The following is a 19814-nucleotide window of genomic DNA, read 5'->3' on the forward strand; positions in this document are numbered from 1 at the left end:
TATGACTGATGACTAACTAATTACATCATCTATTTATTTCTAGTGTTTTAATTTGTGTTTTAAAACTGCTACTACTATGTAGAATTGTAAAATTTCTCCAGTCAAATTGCAGAAATATCTGACAGATCAGTGGAAACTTTTTGAGGTGAAAAGTGAATTTAATCAGTTTTGGAATGAGGCCATAACATATCAAAATGTGGAAGAAGAAAATGGTTGTGAATACTCCGTAGAGACTGCATATTATTGTTTTGTTTTTGTGTGTTTGTGTTTTTTTTTTTGTTTGTTTGTTTTTTAAAGACTCCATTAATGAGAAACTTGTAAAATTACACTTTTTCACTTGTTTTTCTTGTAAACAAGAGGATTGTGCATTTACTGAAGAGATTTTTTTTGGGGGGGGTTTCATCACTCCAAGTGACTTCTTCAGTCTCAGCTGGCTGCAGGTTTCCCCAATCTTATAAACAGTACATTTGCACAATGACTGAAACTAGCACCACTGAATGAACAATGGGCTGTGAGGTCAGTTTCATGATCATTTAATATGCAAGTTGTCATGACCAGCGATCAATGATCATTGATCAATGGCGTTGGGTACCATTCACAGACAGTTGGGGAATGGCTGCAATCACAGCATTGTAAGATGGTGAAAGATGTACCCTTAGGCCCCCTCCTCGATTCAGAGATGGTCTTTCCCTTTTCATGTAAATGGCCTCCTTGACTCCGTGCTCACACCAGCATTCCTGGTGTCTTCCAGAGACCTGTAACATAATATAAGAACATTGTTTCATCTGCCTCCATAATGACATCTCTCGCCTTCTCAAAATCCAATGTGTTCTGGATGTTGTGTTTATAGCCAGAAACTCAAAACACTACAAGCCAGAAACTTTGAGATGTTGTAGGTGATCGAGTTGATCATACAGACAATTGGTCTTTTTAGGATTTTGTGTACATAATGTACAGAGATGGTGTACAAACAGAGAGGTACCAGCATCTGAACTGGAACTGTTAGCATCTCTTCTCCTGATGGTATATTTTCCCACACCTCTTTACAGGAACATGGTGCTGGCTGAGCGCTGTGCTCTACTCAGTGCTGAAATACTCAAGAGTCAGGGAAAATACTCAGAAGCTGCCACTCTTCTCATTAAAATGACCAGTGAGGTAAGGAAACTATTATTTTGAAATCAGCTTGGGGAACAGTTATTAAGAAGACTGTATTAAATTAGACTGCATTAGAATTCTGCTTGAAACTTAATTGAGGTTTTTAATTATTTTTTGTTTTATTTTTCTTGCAGGACTCGGATTTACGGAGTGCTTTGCTGCTGGAGCAGGCTGCCCACTGCTTCATTAATATGCGAAACCCTATGGTGCGCAAATTTGCCTTCCATATGATTCTGTCTGGTCATCGTTTCAGCAAAGCAGGACAGGTGAGTCTTTTCTGCCATTTTTGATCTATCCTTCCATTTTACACCTGCATTGTATTGTGATGTAAAAATGTTCCCTTTTACACCTTTTATTTAATAGACTTTATTGACTTATGGGCAGGACTGAACTTAATAAACAAAAACAAACAAGCTTTATTCGTCACATACACAATCAGAGTACAACATGCAGTGAAATGTTTTGTTTCTGAGCTGCGGACAGGCTGCAGACGTAGCCGTGCCATTCCAGGGCTTGTTTTTTTTTGGGGGGGGGGTTCTAGCCAGGACCCTTACTGGATACTGGGTGGGAATCAAACTTGCGACTCCCGCTCCAAAGGTGTGTAGTCTTACCACTACACTGTCCAGCAGCCAAAAATACTCTGAGTTTGTGTCTATTTAGTTTTAGTCAAAAAGCATTTTTTTGATGATGTAAAACCCAGATAAGAGTTGATTAGTTTATTTGTATATTAATCTTAAGTTCTTGCCAACTTTTACTTGACATCTTGTCATTGAGAGTAAATATTGCATATAAGTTGTACATTGGGTGTATTGCATAGAACTGAATTACAGGATGCAGCTGTAATAAAAAAAAACATATTGCACTTCATTTGTGATCCTTAGAATCAATCATGTGCCTGTGAAGTTCTTTTCTAGTGTTGCATATATACATAAACATATAAATACAAGCACATGCATACAGTTCACTATACATTTATGATCAGAACCAGGCATCATTTCACTTTTGTTAAAAAAAACAAAACAAAATGTAAATGTACCCACACTACTCCGGGTCTGGGACGAGTTCCTGCCCCAGGTGGAGAAGTTTAAGTATCTTGAAGTCTTGTTCATGAGTGAGGGGAGCAGGAAATCAACAAACGGATTGGTGCTGTGGCTGCAGTTATGCAGACACTGTACCGGTCTTTTGTGGTAAAAAGAAAGCCGAGCATAAAAGCAAAGCTCTCTGTTTGCTGCTCAATCCATGTCCCCACCCTCACCAATGGTCACGAGCTTTGGGTAGTGACCGAAAGGATAAGATCGTGGATACAAGTGGCGAAAATGAGCTGTGACTGGCCTCTCCCTTAGAAATGGGTGAGGAGTTCGGCCATTCAAGAGGGGCTCAGAGTAGAGCCGCTGCTCCTCAACATTGAATGAAGCCAGTTGATGTAGTTCAGGCATCTGATAAGGATGCCTCCTGTGTGCCTTCTGGATGAGGCGTTCTGGGCATGTCCCACTGGGAGGAGGCCCTGGGGCAGACCCAGAACACGCTGGAGAGAAAATATATCTCTCGACTGGCCTGGGAATGCCTTTGTGTTCCCCCAGACAAGCTGGAGGAGGTGGCTGTGGAGTAATAAGTCTGGGCTTATCTGCTTATGCTGCTGCCCCTATATTTAATGGTTTTTATACACCGTTATCGCGATAACATGTATACTCCTGCAGTAGATAATAAATGGCCTCATGTATCGCTGGGCGATAGAACGATAACGATATGTATTGCGAAATAACTTTTTCTCGATAGAAAAATTAAACTATTGCGATAGACCTCATCTCTCTCTTGCTCTCTTAAAAAAAAGAAAAGAAGAACAGCCAATCCAAATTAAGTAGCGCAGAGCCGAACCAATCACAGCCGCAGCGTCACGTCACGTGACTTGTTACGTACAGCACAAGTGCCAAGCCGCACATGTGTAGTTGTTTGGGAAGCAGCCAGCCGCCGTGCCGCCCCGGTAATGGAGGAAATGAGTGTGCCGACTAGAGAAAAATCAACCGAGAGCGTGGGTGACCAGGTTACCGAAGAGAAAACAGATGATGGTTCCAATGCTGGAGAGATTGTCGAACGGAAGGGCCATAGAAGTTCCGTAGTGCGAAGGTATTTCGTAGTGATGTGTCGGTCGCGAACGAAATGGCTCTTAGAGCCGGATTTTTGACGTGAACGACGCGAGCCGGCTCCTTATCGCGAGCCGTGGGTTTTTTTCTTTCTTTCTCTCACCCTCTCTCTCTCTCTCGCCCTTTTTTCCGCTTCACTCCGCACGCGAGCCTTGTGCTTTACGCTGGGAAGAGGGGGGAGGGGCGGTAGTTACACTCGCAGTAGCACAGGAACAGAGCAGGAGGGAGAGACAGAGAAAGAGAGCCAGGGATAACTACGTGACATTAGAAAGGTATAGTAATCATCCACAACTATTTTCAGTTGCGGATGATAAATGATTCAGAAAGTTCAGAAAGCTATACAACAAGGAGAGATTGAAAATTTCCTTTTAGTTCTCAGTTTATTTGATATTGACAAAAGTTAGTCAATTTTGTCTGTTCTTCTGTAAAACAAACTAAGATTTATTTTTAGAATTAAAATTTTGTTTCTAAGTGGAATTGACAATTTAGTAGTCTGTTTTGTTTGTTCTATTTTGAAACTTAAACGCTTTAGCGGCTGCCTTTTGTGTAGTTTGCAATATTTGCCTTTATTTATCTGAAAAAGTCTCATGTTCCTTAAGTACATCTACCCTGTTGAACTTATTATGGGAAATAAATATTAAAATCAAGACAAGCTGCTGATTATTTCACATTTTACTTGTGAGCAACGGCACATTTAAATCTTACAAATATAGTTATTTGGCTTATATCGTGATATATATCGTTATCGCCTGAAATGAAAAAAACATATCGTGATATGAAAAAATCTTATATCGCCCAGCTCTAGCCTCATGCTAACCATCTCATCTCCTCTTGTGTTTGTTGTCTTCTATATATTTATATCCTCATGTTGTCCTTCTGTCTCCCATCCTTTTTGCTGTTTCATAATGTAGAGGAGGCACGCACTACGGTGTTACTGCCAAGCCATGCAGGTGTATAAGGAGAGAGGGTGGTCTTTGGCAGAAGATCACATCAACTTTACAATTGGGCGTCAGTCCTTCACACTTCGCCAACCAGACGATGCTGTAACAGCTTTCAGACAGATCCTGATCAATGACAGCAGACAGACGGCTAAACAGCAGGGCGCCTTTCTGAGAGAGTACCTCTATGTTTACAAGGTAATGTAAAAAAAAAAAAAAAAGTTTCTATGATTTTTGTCCCGTTTTATTTTCAAAATGCATACTTTATCAATGCCCACTTTTTGCTGTGATACCACAATATTGTGTCCAGCCTTATTTTTCCTTCCTAAAGCTTTATATGGGAGGTGGATAATGCAAAACAAGGTCCATAGGAGCACAATGGCTATATTTAAGTGAATAGACACTATATTTCATTTCAGCAATTCAGTTGATGGGCAAGAAAGATTGCTGCTGACACTTCACAACATAAACTGTTTATGATATTTCCCTGTGGCAGGTGGCTACCGGCCATCAGAACCAAAACCTGACAGTACAAGAACATTTTCTTTCTCCAGGCTGTCAGACTACTTAACAATGCCCTCTCACCCTGCTCACTAGTTAGTTAATGTGTCACGATAACACACTTACTTACTCAGGCTACCAAAACTTTCCACAGTGGACTTGGTACAAGCACTTTGCACACTGTGTTCTATCTACATTTTATAGAATTTAATATTAAAATTAAATATTGTGTTTAGGTAGAGTAGAAAAGCACTATATAAGAACCAGTCCATTTTACTATTTGCCATTCAGTTCATTCAATTTTATTTGGTACCAATTCACAGTGACAGATATTATTATATATTATAAGCTGTCTGCTGTGAATGGTTGGGGTTTGAGGAGAAAAAGGAAACATGGAGCCATAGACCAATGAAAAAACAGAAATTATTTAGGGAACAATAGACAAAAGTTCATTAAAAGCAGTAGTGGCATATAAGCAGCATTACTATGAGATCGTGACCTGATTGCACCCTAGTTTAATAGCTTTATCACAAAGGAACTATAGTTTCTTTTTGTCAAAGTTGCACACCAACATTAATTATGGTGATATTACCGAGTGTTATTGCCTCTGACGTCAATTACAAGCATACCAAATCTGTTTATCCTTATCCGACAGTTTTAAATTGGATTCTTTGTCACATGGTTTGCATTTAGCTTTGGTCCCAGGAGCATGTAGCTTCACAAAGTCTAAGAATGTCATTAATAAAAACTATTATATATATTCCTTTATCTGTATATGATGGTGAAAATTTAAACTGAAGATTTTGTATGTAGCACCTGGTGTAATCAGTAACATTTCTGCATTTTGACCTGGTTCAGAAAAAAAACAACTTTCAAAAACTCTTATGTTTGCGTATTATTTTTTGTTTTGTTTTGGTTATTATAGAGCGTGTTGGGAGGAAATGAAGTCAGCCTTCCCCAGCTTCCTCTGCCCTGCATCCACAGCTCAGCAACAAGAGTCTACTTTGGACACGAACGCCGCCTTGCAGAAGGTAATGCGTTGATATTTATAACTATAATAACAATAAGTCTTTGAGCCTACTCCTTTATCAGTAAGCAGCAAAGTGTACAAAACACTTTGGGAAGTGGTGTAGGGTACACCTATCGATATACCGGCAGCTGAAAGATATTATTTGCCTGGTGACTCTGTGCAGTGCGGCATAAATGACAACATTACTGTAACACACATGACTCCTATACTGCCTCTATAAACTTTACAGGAGTCGAGGCACATGCTTATGTGTGGCTTTTAATCCACAAGACAATAACTATCATTATTGCTTTGGAGACTGCTGGGGTTCAGGTTGTAAAACGAGTTTATCTTTTTCACTGATCCATGTCGTTCATGGATGAACTGAACCCCAAATGTCTCCCAGTGTGTGTGTGTGTGTGTGTGTGTGTGTGTGTGTAATTGACATTTATTTTACTGTGCAGTCTCATAGGAGCACAATTAAACATATCATGTACTAAGGAAGTGGTGGTGTGAAGACTGTTTAATGTCCAGTATAATTCCCTCGAAGCACAGGCAGACGCAAGTGGTTTTCTGTCACTGGTTTATTTGAAGACTTCTCTCCAAAGCCGCCGTGAAAACTATACAGTATTAACAAAACAAAACTCAGCGTAAGACACAGCACTAAAAATAACACTGTACAACAAACACGATAAATCAATAAATACCTCGTTGGCTGCATGCTGCAAAAAGGGAATTAGCCACCGTTCTTCTGAGGTTTCCTTTAACCGTTTAACTGTGTGTAGTTAAAGTCCACTTAACATGTCTTTGAATAAAACCCATCCTTTCTGCGCGCTTACAGGTGTTTTCTTCTTTCTACCCAAAGAGGAAACTAGCGCAACTTGTAAGAGAACTTGACTTTCAAAATAAAAGCACCTAAATGTTGACTACAAAAAACAAACATAAAGTAATGTACAGCTTAAACAATTTACAATCATGACATGGATCTTGACAAGATAAAGAAATAATCCAAATTATATACAATGTCATCATGCCAACAGCTACATCCAGTGTAACCATGTCTGACATTTAAGTTGTCACACATAATGTGCAATGCCCAGGACTGTGTGAATTTTAAGGTTCGCATCTGTAAGTGTCAAGCCTGATTTTGTATACAGATCAGCATCATTCCTGAAAAACCTTCAGTTAATCCAAAATGCTGCAGCATGAGTACTGACAGGCACTAGAAAGAGAGAGCATATTTCGCCCATATTGGCTACTTTTCATTGGCTCCCTGTTCATTCCAGAATCAAATTTAAAATCCTGCTCCTCATGTACAATGTCTTGAATAATCAGGCCCCATCTTATCTTATTGACCTTATAGTACCGCACCTCCCACTAGAGCACTTCACTCTCAGGCTGTGGGCTTACTTGTGGTATTTAAAAGTAGAATGGGAGGCAGAGCCTTCAGGTTCCAGGCCCCTCTTCTGTGGAACTAACTGTTAGTTTGATTTCAGGAGATGGACACCCTCTCTTTTTTTTTTTTTCTTTTTCTTTTTTTTAAAGATTGGGCTTACGGCTTTTTGTTAAAGCCTATTGTTAGGACTGGATCAGGTGACCCTGATTTGTCTCCCCTAGGCTGCTGGGGGCTTCTAATGATCCACTGAGTGTTTCTTCTTCACTCACCTTTTTAGATGTTTTTTCCCCTCACTAATGTGTTTATATACCACTCTGCATTTAATCATTAGGCTTTATCAGTTTTTTGTTCTCTTCAATAGTGCGTCTTTTTTCAGTCTTCCTCCCCTCACTCTGAACTGGTCGCGGTAGATGGCCTCACCCCTAAACCTGATTCTGCCAGAGGTTTCTTACTGTTAAGAAACCTGTTGCTAGTTACTCTAGGAGAGCGGGACAGGCTAGTACAAGGCAGCAGGACCAGTATCTGCTTCTTTGTACAAGAAGGAACAGGATCACCACTACCAGAGCCAAATTGACCCCCCAGCTGGCCACCAGTGTGATGTCTGTTTCTGATTGCTTGGTCAAACTTGAAGAGTTCATGAGAGTGGCCTGACAGCCCGATGTCTTCTGGTGGGCCCTGTGTTTACCTGCCTGGCACTGTGGAGCCTGAATACCAGATTTACCAGGTCTGCCACTGGCACCCTGTTTGTCTTTTTTTTTTCTTTTTCTTTTTTTTGATGAGATGAGAGCAGGTTCACCCTGAGCACATGTGAGAAGTCATGGAGAACATTTTGCTACCTATTACATCTTTGAGTGTGACCAGTTTGATGGATCAGTAATAGTCTAAGGAGACATATCCATGGAGAGATGCACAGACCTCTACAGACAAGGCAATGGCACCCTAACTACCATTAGATATTGGGATGAAATTCTTGGACCTATTGTCAGGGGTGCAGTGGGTCCTGGGTTCCTCCCAGTGCATGACTAGTCTCATGTGGCTAGGATATAAAACAGTTCCAGGAGGGTGAAGGAAATGATAGGCCTGCCCTCCAGGTTAACCTGACCAAAATACAATAGAACACTTCTAGGACATCTGATGCTCCCAGGTTGCAGCGTCAGATGGGCCAGTGATGGGTCACCACTAGGTCAGTGATGACTGGTCCAAATCTTGGAGATCTCCCAGGACACTATCTGTCGTCTCATTGTCATCTCATGCCCTAATGTTGTCAGGCATGCATACAAGCACATGGGAAGCATACAGGCTGCTGCAGCACAAAAACAAACATAAATTCAGTGCTTCTTAGATTTTTCGTTTTGTGTGAATCATAATCTGTTATTAACCAAGAAAATAAAAGTAGAAAACCTTGTGAAGGAGTCCGTTTAAAGTTAAGATATCCAGAATTCTTGTGACACTAGCGTTCAGTTTGCAAATATTTTTATATGTTATGACCATTATGGACCCTGTCTAAACCCTGTTTTCAATGCAAAGCGTAACATGAAAATGTAGAGTGTGCATATGATGCTGACATACCCGAGCAGAGGTTTACTGTCAGACTTTTTACAGCAAAATTAAGTGGTTTGCGTTTTTTGTTTGTATTTAATCTGATATTTGGTCTGTTCAGGAGAAAAGCAGGCAGCCACTCACGTGTCACTGGACCAGGAGTTTGACCAGGATTTGTCAGCCATGTGGTGCCATCTAGAAGAGCAGCTTGTAGCTTCTGCAAATGGGGGTGTTGTCCCAGTAAATTTTCAGCCCACTCAGTGCTGCCTCAACAGTCAGACAGACAACCTCCGTCATCCCCTGGCTGTAGTTGAAGGTAAGATTTGTTCAGCACAAACACAGGAACTTTAAAATGTTATAAGTGCTTTTCTGGTTCCTGACAACTCAAAGCACTTAATACTACAAGCCACATTTAACCATACATTCATATAGTATTTTATTCTCTTCACTTTACCAATGTCACTGCCGTGGCCAAGCTAAAATTACCAGTTACCAACACACATGTATGGATTGAGCTGTAGTACCCAGAGAAAACCTATGAAGGCGCAATAAAAATATGCAAACTCAACACAGAAAGGCCCCAGTCTGGGTTCAACCAGGAAACTTCTCACAGTGCATGACAGTGCTCACCTGTACCATTACTGAAATGTAAAGTTTGAGCCATCCCATCACTAATAAATTGTGCCCACACGGTATGCAATCTTCTTTGTCTTTACAGAGCCAATCATAGTGGAGGTGACATTCAGGAATCCTTTGAAGGTTTCTCTGGCCCTGTCAAGCCTCTCGCTCCTGTGGAGGTTTACTGTTGACGGTTCATCTTCATCAAAGGAGATGACAGAAGAGACCATTACCAATGAGGAGACCTCAACTGTAGGGGTGGGCAACATGAACAAATATGCTCTGTGATTTATTTTCACCTTGTTTTTAGGTCTAATCTTATTTTTTTCTCTAATCTGTTCATTATATGCTTCCTCTTGCAGATGACACAGAAAGATGATATTGTCACCTCTGAGACTATCCAGGAGTTTCAGTTGGGTCCAGAGGAGACCAAAATGGTAAGCTGGTCTCTAAATGTAAATTCATGGATCTTTTTTCAGAATCTTTTCTGTTTCATAATGCTGCTACATTTTTTGACAGTTCTGACCTAGTGTTGGGAAATACAAAGAAAGTCACAACATGTTTTTGCATTCACATGAGGAAGGAGGTTACACATAGTGATAATCTTTCATGTGAAATTGTACAATAAGATATGCTTAATGCCAGTAAGCATTAAGCATATCTTAAGTACAGCTTAGTTTAATCTTTTTTAGTTTTAGTGTTGTGCGTTCTGTTTTGGCGAATAAAAGTGACAGCACAAACTGAATGCACTTTGGTGAAATAGGCCTTTGATGCTCAAAAAGTATTCACATTGGCCTCAGAAAATCGTAGAGAGTATTAAAATACTTTTACAAGTATTTAAAATATCTGCCAGATATTAATTAGGTCTGTACTCTCTTCATCCAAAAAAGTTGATTCTGTTCATCTGGACGTAGCGTTTTCAGTGAGAGAAACATTTCGTCACTCATCCAAGTGACGTCTTCAGTCTTCAGTGCAGATTTCCCCAACCTTATAAATAGTACATTTTTATAATGACTGAAACTAGCACCACTGACAAACAGTGGGCTGTGAGTTCAGTTTCTTGATCATTAATATGCAAGTTGTCATGACCATTGATCAGTTCTATAGAAGAGGGGCCTGAAAACTGAAGGCTCTGCCTCCCATTCTACTTTTAAATACTCTAGGAACCACAAGTAGGCCTGCAGTCTGAGAGCAAAGTGCTCTAATGGGGTGATATGGTACTATAAGGTCATTAAGATAAGATGGGGCCTGATTATTCAAGACCTTGTATGTGAGGAGCAGGACTTTAAATTCAATTCTGGATTTAACAGGAAGCCAATATAGGAGAAATATGCTCTCTCTTTCTCGCCCCTGTCAGTACTCTTGTTACAGTATTTTGGATTAACTGAAGGCTTTTCAGGGAGTTTTTAGGACATCCTGATAATAATGAATTACAGTTGTCCAGCCTGGAAGTAATAAATTGACTAGTTTTTCCAGTGTCGCTTTGAGACAGGATGTTTCTAATTTTAGAGATATTGTGCAAATGGAAGAAAGTAGTCCTACATATTTGTTTAATATGTGCATTGAAGGACATATCCTGGTCAAAAATGACTCCAAGGTTCCTTACAGTGTTACTGGAGGCCAAGGTAACGCTATCCAGAGTAAGAATCTGGTTAGATACCATATTTCTAAGATTTTATATTTGATCAGTGGTTGTTGATAAATGGTTGTGATAATTTGCATATTAATGATCAAGAAACTGACCTCGCAACCCATTGTTCACCAGTGGTGCTAGTTTCAGTCATTGCCCATATGTGCTCTTTACAAGGTTGGGGAAACGTGCAGTCAGCAGAGACTGAAGAAGTCACTTGGATGAGTGACAAAATGTAATGCATAATGCAAACACCACTGAAAACACAACATCCAGATGAACAGAATCAACATTTTGGGATTTCCTTACCTGGGTGATTGAGCATGCATCATGACATACACTCTCTTTAAGCCATCAAATACCTAATGCTAAACAGAAATCCAGTTATTTTGTGCTGATCACTTTGATCTCAGGCCCGACTCAAGCTGCTGCCACACAGAACTGGTCAGCTGAACATTGTGGGTGTAGTGTACAACCTGGCTGCAGGCTCCTCTGGCGAAATGGCTTCTAGCACTGAAGGTAAATTCGACCTCATGTCAACTCATATGCTTTATTATCATTTGATGTAGACAGAATGTTTTTCCATTTGCATTATGCATTACATGGCATTTAAAAAAATTAAATAAAATTCCAATATGTTGTACATTTTTTGTCTTGCTGCCAGTTAGAAACCATATGGATTTTCTCTTGTTTACAGACCAGCAGACTCTAGATTTGATGGTTCGTGGGAAACAGGACTTGAACATCCTTGGCCCACGTCTTAATATGACCAAAGAGGACAAGATGTCAGTTCGGCACGGTCCTGATCGACGCCTGAATCCCATCATAACACCACCTATGCCCCTGATGGAGGTAGGACTTATTCTAAAAACCTTCATGGATGTAGTCATCATGATATCAGTTTACTGGGTTTTAGATTCTGCATGTTGAAAACATTTTTTTCTATGTTAGTTCTATGGAGTCAGATGTGGGAAAACTTAGATGGGAGGGTAAAGTGTGAAGTTAAAATAATGCTGAAGTTAAAATAATGCTAGCAAGCTTTGCTAGAAAACAGAAACTATAAACACGTAAACACGTACACACATACACATGGATCTAACAGACAAACATATTAATTCGACAGTAACATGCAATGTTAGTTTTTTGACAGGCTGTATCATATATATTATGAATATCTGTCACAGAATTCAGTTCAAATCCGAAAAATGACATCTACACTACAGACACAGTCGAGAGTTCTAGTTCCAAATAAGGCTCAGCAGACACATACTGGCTACTGTTGGAACTTGTAACACAGTACTGGTCAGTCAACGCTCCTGTCCAGATGGATGAACTATTAAAAAACAATTATGAAAAAAAATATTTATTTTTTTTTTCATTTTGTTTTTTTGATTTGTGGATAATGACTCCATTATGATTGGCTGGAGCCTTAGAAATGTCTTTTTAAGTCTTTCCAGGTGGATAGATATCTTCTCATCTGTTCTTGAGTTTCTTGACATCATGGCATGATGTGTTGCATGATGATGTTTTAGCCTACTTAAGTTTGTTAGACATGTTCTGTTGAAGTGATTTATTGATTCAACAGGTCTGGTTTCTTACTGTTAATGAATGATTTAAGCAGTGGGACATTCATTTTTTTCACATAGGGCCATGTGGGTTTGGACAGCTTTCTGTCCTTATAAATTACATCTTCTACCAGAAACTGCATTTTCGTTTTATTGTTTACTGTTTGTCTAATATTTAAATTTGATGATCTGAAACATGTGTAACAAATTAGCATAATTAGAAATTAGGAAGGGGAAAAATACTTTTTTTCCCCTCACCTAGTAGCACCTGGGCTTTAAAACAGGCTTCCAATGAACCTCTACTTGAATATCTATGCTTTCAAGTGTAGTTTCACTTATGTGTGGTGTAGTATTGCTTTCTGTTTATTACTCTGTGTGTGTGTGTGTGTGTGTGTGTGTGTGTGTGTGTGTGTGTGTGTGTGTTTGTATTTGTATGTCAGGTTTTTTTCCTGCAGTTTCCCACTGCTCTGCTGTGTGGCGAAATCCGAAAAGCATATGTTGAGTTCTGTAATGTCAGCGGTGTTGCTTTGTGTGGCCTGCGAGTGGTGTCCACACACGCCGCTTTCTTCACCTTTGGCAGCCAGGCCACAACACCCCTCAGCCCAACGTCAGCTGAAAATTGTTCAGCTTATAAAACCTTGGCCACACCTCTCCAGCGGGTCTCAGAAGCCACTGAGAGTCTGGTTTCAGCTGATGATTTCAGACAGCCATCTGGTGTGATAGAAATTCCAATAGATGGCAGCATCCTGCAACCAGGGCAGTCCACTCAGCTGCCTCTCTGGCTGAGAGGACCAGACCAGGAGGGAGTCCATGAAATCAACTTTCTGTTCTATTATGAGAGCGCAGAGAAAGGACTCAAGATCAGGTAAAAATTGAAAATTAAGCATTTTTGTGAACTGACCTGTAGGCATACATATCATTTCTTGGGACATATTAGTATTTTTCAAAGAAACATGATCAGCCTAAAATGCAACTTACATAAATTAAGGATTGAAAAATACTTCTATGTATGTATTTTTTGATTATATTGACAAAAAGTAGATTATTTCAGTGCAGGGGCGCCAGTGAAGAAAAGGGTCACGTAGCCGTGGGAAAATAATTATTTGATCTCCTGCTGAATTTGTAAAGAGAAAACTTACAAAGAAATAAACAGTCTATATGTGAAATGATAGTTTTAATCGAGAGAGATAAAATATCAACAAAACAATCTAGAAATAAACACGTTACATAAACTTTATAATTTTATTTGCATGTCAAGTATTTGGTCCCCAAGCAAAACATGATTTAGTATTTTTTTGGAGAAGCCCTTGCTTGCAAACAGTGCTTTGTCAGCAAGACGGTGCTTTTGACCCACTCCTCTTTACAGAAACTCTAAATCCTTCGAGTTGTCAGGCAGCAGCCAAGAAACTTGAAGCTAAGCTCCCTCTACAGATTTTCTATAGGACGGAGGAAGAAGATTGGCTTGGCTACTCATAAACTTTAAGCCTTTTTTCATTAGTACCTACTCAGATCGGCTCGCCACAATTCAACTTAAATCAACTGGTTTTCCATCACAATCAAGTATCACCTAATGTGCGTGGTCATTGATATAGCAACGCGTCCGAGCGTCCTGTGATGTAATTAGTATGCGACACAAACGCTATAACAAAGGTGGACGTCAAGGCAACAATATACCTGCTGCTCGGTCTGTGGCTTTTGATCAGAGTCGAGGGGCTCATGGAGTTGTTTTTGTTTGTTTGTTTTGGATTTTGTATGTTCGGGCCCTTTTCCTTGTTGCCGGGTTTCAAAAAAATGGCGGTTTTGAATTTTGTGAACGAAACACTCTCATGACTCATCGAGCGACGCCACTGACCAGCCAATCGGTGGCATGCAGTCTGATGACGTCACATTTTAGTACCATTCTGATCGCTTGGAGCCACAGCCGTGCAGGTGCTATGACCTTGCCCCTTAGTGTATTGAAGTCATCCACGTTTGGGTCATACTCAGCGTTTCTCTTCCTCCAAATAAGGTGGTTCAAGTTGCTCAAGAGCTCGATTTTAGTCTCATCTGATTATAATGCTTTCTCTTAATCATTTAGACGTTCACTGGCAAACTTGCGATGGGCCTGTACTTGTGCCATTCTTGAGCAGGGCAAATTCACGGGTGCTGTAAGATTTAAATTCATAGTGGAGTAGTGTGTTACCAATGGTGTTCTTGGTGATTCTCCTCCCAACTGCCTTTAAGTCATCAACAAACCTCTCCCATGTATTCTTGGGATGATCGATCACCTTTCTCATGATCATCCTCATCCTGTTATTGCAAGAACTTGTATAAAGCTTCAGATGAGAACAATCGATAGGTGTTTTATATTTCTTATTAATCACACCAGCACTTGCCAAGCTTCTTGCTTCTTCCAGTCTTGTGGATGTGTACAATCTTGTCCCCGACATCCTTTGACAGCTCTGTGGTCTTGCCGATTGTGGTGGAGAGCTTGGAGTGGGAACGAATTGATTTGGTGGACAAGGGCGCAACAAGTTAATCTGTAATTGTTTGAAATCTGTTTTCCACATGGGCACGCAGCTGATCTTTGCGAGCCAGAACTCTGCCTAGGTTGTAGGGGATCAAATACTTTGATCATTCAATGTCACCAGTTTGTATACATTACATAAAAGTTATAAAGTTCTTTACATGTTCTGTGTGACAAAGTCTATAAATCATATTCTTATCTGGGTTAAACATGGCTATTTTGGGTACGCATGTACTGCACTGTGACCTTAACAAAGAAATGTATTTTTTTTTAGTTTGCTGTGTGTGGGGTCACATAATGGCACAAGCCATAGTTCAGGTTTGTGTATGGGTATGTTTGTGCTGAAAGTTCTCATAATCCTTGAGAAAAAACAAAAAAAACAAGGCTTTCCCTTTTCCCTCTCTCTGCATGTAAAGTCACCGGGTGCTGCGCCACACAGTATTTATCTGTGCTAGTCGGTCTTTGAGTATACAGGCATCAGCCTGTCGCAGCAGTGTTCCTCCACATCACTGTCTGGATGAAAAAGGCAGCAGTGGAACCCTTGTCTTTATTGATGTGGAGAACATCAATACGGTGAGATGCTCAGCATATAGCACACACCGTTACATACTTAAATCATGCCTGCTGCACAAATAATGATTGGACATTACTCTTTTCACAGAATGAAGGTGGTGTGCGAGAGTTCCACATCGTTCAGGTCTCGAGTAGCAGCCAACATTGGCGCCTTCACAAGTACATCAACCCAAACAAGGATAAAGGTGAGGTCTGGTACACCGGGAGATTTGTGCTTCATTCCATTTAATGGGCTAGTTCAGTTTCTCCATGCAGTGTTAGCATGATTGATGAATACAATTTTCTATGGTGAAGTTCAAAGATTCAACCCATTAAAAAAAAAAAATTGCTTCTAGAGCAGCAGCTGACCGGTTCTGTGCCCATGAATTTTAATTATTTGTGATGAAGCTAGATCTCCTTCAGAGGTTCAAAATCATGCCTCTTTCACTTTCATTTTGGGAAAGTGGATCATGTTCCAGATTCCACACTGCCTACAATGACGCAAGATCTTGCATCAAGCTCCAATCAAGAGCAATTGAATGGCTATGCAAACCCCAGTGAAAAGGGTTACGTGAAGAGGATGTGGGACCTAAAGATTCTTTGTCACTGAACATCTACACTAATAGCGAAATGACTAATAGCTTAATGTTCCAACATTCGGAAGAAGGAACTGCTATTGTAACCAGAGATTGATGAGGTATGAAAGGGAAGCCAGGATGTCAGGTCAGGGGGCGAAATTATTATTCAGTCGTTATTCCCACCCTCTGAGATTGGATACCCAAGAACTGGCGCATTGAAGACATGGATTGTGAGAGCAGCTGATTTAAAAGAAAGGATCTTTCGGGCCACCCTTCAGTACCTTCTGAAGGACTGCTAGAAGATATGAATGAATTGCAGATAATTCTTGTTGTGACCATCACTGAAACCAACCAGATAATCTACACCACAGCAGCAGTGATCACTGAGATCCTTGGCTACTAGATGAACAGTGACATGGAGCAGACCTCTCCATGGAGAAGGAGATTGAAGGCCAATATCAAGGAAGCACTAAGAGAAGTTAGCCAACTATGAGAGCTGCAGAAAGGTGTGATTAAGAAAGGAATGTCTGAGAAGTACAGCAAGCTGCCCATACAGGAGGCCAGACATTCAAGACAAAGTCTGAATCATAAACAGTTGGACAGCACCAGTCACCTACATGATTCACGCCTACTTACTGAAGAAGCTAACAGCATTCATGAGCGCCTGGCAGTATAAGATGAGATAAGATAAACCTTTATTATTCCCACACGTGGGAAACTTGTTGTGTCGCAGCAGAAAGTGGACAGTGCAAAGTTACAGTAGCAAAAAAAACAACAACAATGGAATAAGATAATAAGAATAACATACTATATACAACAGAATAAAATACTACGTTGTCAGAAAAAAAAATTACACTTAGACTTACACTTATAAATGAACCAGCTGCTAATGGATGAGTTGCACCTGGAAAGAATCCCCCAGAAGGGACCAGTCAGTATATCAGCAATACATCGAAGCTCCTGTCAGGTATCATAGCTGCTAACATGAACAGGCACGTAGCTCAATACATGAGTGAAATGGCAGAAATACCAGTTACTAGTAGATAAAGCAGCCAATTAAGACTGTAAGGTCAGACTGACCAGTCTGTGCACCACCTGGACTGATTACAAGAAATCCTACGACTCAATATCTCACACATGGATCCTGATGAGCAACACTAGAGGCCAACTTTAAGGAAATTGCTTAAGTTGCCAGCAAGTACCACTGACTACCATTTGACTAGATCAATGGATATAGTCTGTAGAACAGAGTAATCAGTAAGCACTTCTTTTATATGGATGACATCAAGAGAAACCTAATGTTATTTCCTTTAACTAGTGAGGGACAGTAACATGCAGGACTTTTTTATGAACAACAAACTTTTTCCAGGCTAAATGAAGATCTTTTGAATTAGTGATATGTCATTTTCTCTCCACCATACAAGTAATCGCCTTTAATGTTCGTGTTTGACAGTTATACCAGGAAGTCAAGTACTTCTGATTTGGGGGTTTCTTTTTCAAATGATCCACAGTCTCAACAGTCATGCACAGCGACGATGTAAATGTATTAACAAGATAATCCGACCTCTGTACAACTAGATCAGGTAGCTGCTCCACACTGTTGGCACATGGCATTAAAGAAGAAAACATTGGAGCAATTATATCATTAAACTTAGTTACAGCACTTTGAGAATACTGTTTCATTTTCAGTGTCTCTGGCATATGTCAGAACAAGATCTAGAGTGTGATTGAAGTGGTGGGTGAGTTCTTTTATATTTGTGAGAGAAGTGAGTTGAGTCTAATAATGGATTAAATGCCATGTTGAGCCTGTCATTTTCAGTATGTACATAGATGTTAAAATTATCCACAATAATTATTTTATCAGCACTGAGCACTAAATCAGATAGAAAGTCTGAGAAATCAGACAGAAACTGGATATTGATATGGATCGTAACTTTTCTTTTTTTCCCCTTTCTCCTTCAGAATGTAAACTTGGCAGCAGAGAAAGAGCCAAGCTGTGTTTTAGGGCCACACGTTGCAAACCCAGTGAAGGTACTTTTAGTGAAAAAACAAACTCCATCAGTTAGGTCATTTTCAGTGAGCACGAATTTCACAGTTATTATAACTGTCTGTTATTTCTAGCTACCTCTAAGGCTGTAGAGAAGTACACTTTTTCAGACCTGAGTATGGGAAATGAACAGGTGAGTAGAACACACACTTCACAATATGCAATTTTCTGTTATGGTTGTATGTTCTCATGCTTTGTCATAGTTGTTTTTTGGGGATGTTTTTTGTTTGGTCCCAAAAGGTTGATTATTTTCATCTGGACGAAGCGTTTCCAGTGGGAGAGACTGAAGAAGTCACTTGGGTGACTGACGAAGCGTTTCTCCCACTGAAAACTCTACGTCCAGATGAACAGAATCAACCTTTTGGGATTTACTTATCTGGATGATTGAGCATGCATCAAGACATTTTTGCCTCTATGGTGTTTGTTGTAAAACAAATTTAAAGCTAGAAGGAACCATTTAGAAATGTTTGTCCACTTCTATGTAAGCTTTTTAACAAACAGTTGTGGAATTGAAAATGTATTGTCAAGAAAACAGTGATGTAGCAGCATTATTTAATTCAATATGCTGTCTAACAGTCATCTATTAATGTATCATTGAGTTAAGGGGGAACGTTGGCGAAGTTCAGTTGTGCCAATGTTTAAATTTCCTTTAACTGACTGGCCTGCATGGAGAGAGGGTCAAAGTGATAGAGAGTGAATGGTGCTGTCTTTGTCTAGATCATCAGTTCTACCACACCATGTGGGGATTTCTTCTTCCGCTGCCTGACGTTAGAAACTCAGGAAGCATATGGAGCATCATCCAGGATATCATCAGTCAGCAAGAGTCAAGGCTCTGTACCCACTGAGAACAGAAGTTCAGACCTGACAGATATTGCCAAGGAGTGCAGTGAGCTGGACCTCAACATAATTGTCATTTGGAAGGTAACAGAGTTTAGTGATACATGGATGGATAGATATGTGTAGCACTGTAGATATTTACAGATAGCGAGCACCAGAGTCTCGGTTTGCAAGAGCAGTTTATAACTGGAGATCCTAAAATACAGACTACTGTAAATGTTTAAATGCTGGCTTTTTTATGGGATATAAAACACACAAAAATATATATATAGAATTTCTAATGTACATTAATCTATTCATCCAAATTGCAGCATAAAAATAAATAAGGGAAGAAAACAAAAATACAGTTAAGTCCTCTGTGCGTAGCAGTGACAGAAATGATGGTGTGTTCTCACCACAGTTTAGAACTGTGAAGTGTTCTTATCTCTTGAATATAAGTTGATCCAGCAGGAATAGTTATCTTAGGGGTGGCTCGCTATCACGGTTTCACAATCTCAGTTTTACAGGTTCACAGAGCAAAGATGTCCACTCGGCTAAAACAAACAAAAATCAGGTCAAAACCTCATTCATAAGTAATCAGAATAGATTTTAACCATAAAGGCCGAAGTTGAACACAAGATTTATAATAAAAATGCATCTGTTCTCAACTTGCTTGGCTGTTTAATGTCTTTCCGCCACGCTGGTTTCTGCTATCCACACTACAGTCTCTTTCTCACACTTAGTGTTTTTTCCTTCCACCAGTGAGTGGCGCTGTGGTTACAATGATTGATTGCCAGAAAATAAGATAAAAGAACAATACACC

At 40.0% G+C, this 19814-nt stretch overlaps 1 protein-coding gene across 3 annotated transcripts in view; it reads left to right on the forward strand.

Annotated features, from left to right (window-relative positions):
- trappc8 (trafficking protein particle complex subunit 8) overlaps positions 1-19814 on the forward strand; it is a 31499-nt gene that overhangs the window by 8391 nt on the left and 3294 nt on the right. For all 3 annotated transcript variants that reach the window (XM_063460851.1, XM_063460852.1, XM_063460853.1), the window contains 15 exons: positions 1050-1155; positions 1290-1421; positions 4208-4432; positions 5661-5766; positions 8801-8995; positions 9398-9555; positions 9660-9734; positions 11341-11446; positions 11625-11779; positions 12933-13357; positions 15415-15571; positions 15660-15756; positions 18091-18159; positions 18250-18308; positions 18893-19096. In XM_063460851.1, coding sequence (XP_063316921.1) covers positions 1050-1155; positions 1290-1421; positions 4208-4432; positions 5661-5766; positions 8801-8995; positions 9398-9555; positions 9660-9734; positions 11341-11446; positions 11625-11779; positions 12933-13357; positions 15415-15571; positions 15660-15756; positions 18091-18159; positions 18250-18308; positions 18893-19096 — 2269 coding nt within the window. The remainder of the gene's footprint in view (positions 1-1049; positions 1156-1289; positions 1422-4207; positions 4433-5660; positions 5767-8800; positions 8996-9397; positions 9556-9659; positions 9735-11340; positions 11447-11624; positions 11780-12932; positions 13358-15414; positions 15572-15659; positions 15757-18090; positions 18160-18249; positions 18309-18892; positions 19097-19814) is intronic.

Source organism: Pelmatolapia mariae, linkage group LG17 (genome assembly GCF_036321145.2).
Source record: "Pelmatolapia mariae isolate MD_Pm_ZW linkage group LG17, Pm_UMD_F_2, whole genome shotgun sequence".
Taxonomy (NCBI): domain Eukaryota; kingdom Metazoa; phylum Chordata; class Actinopteri; order Cichliformes; family Cichlidae; genus Pelmatolapia; species Pelmatolapia mariae.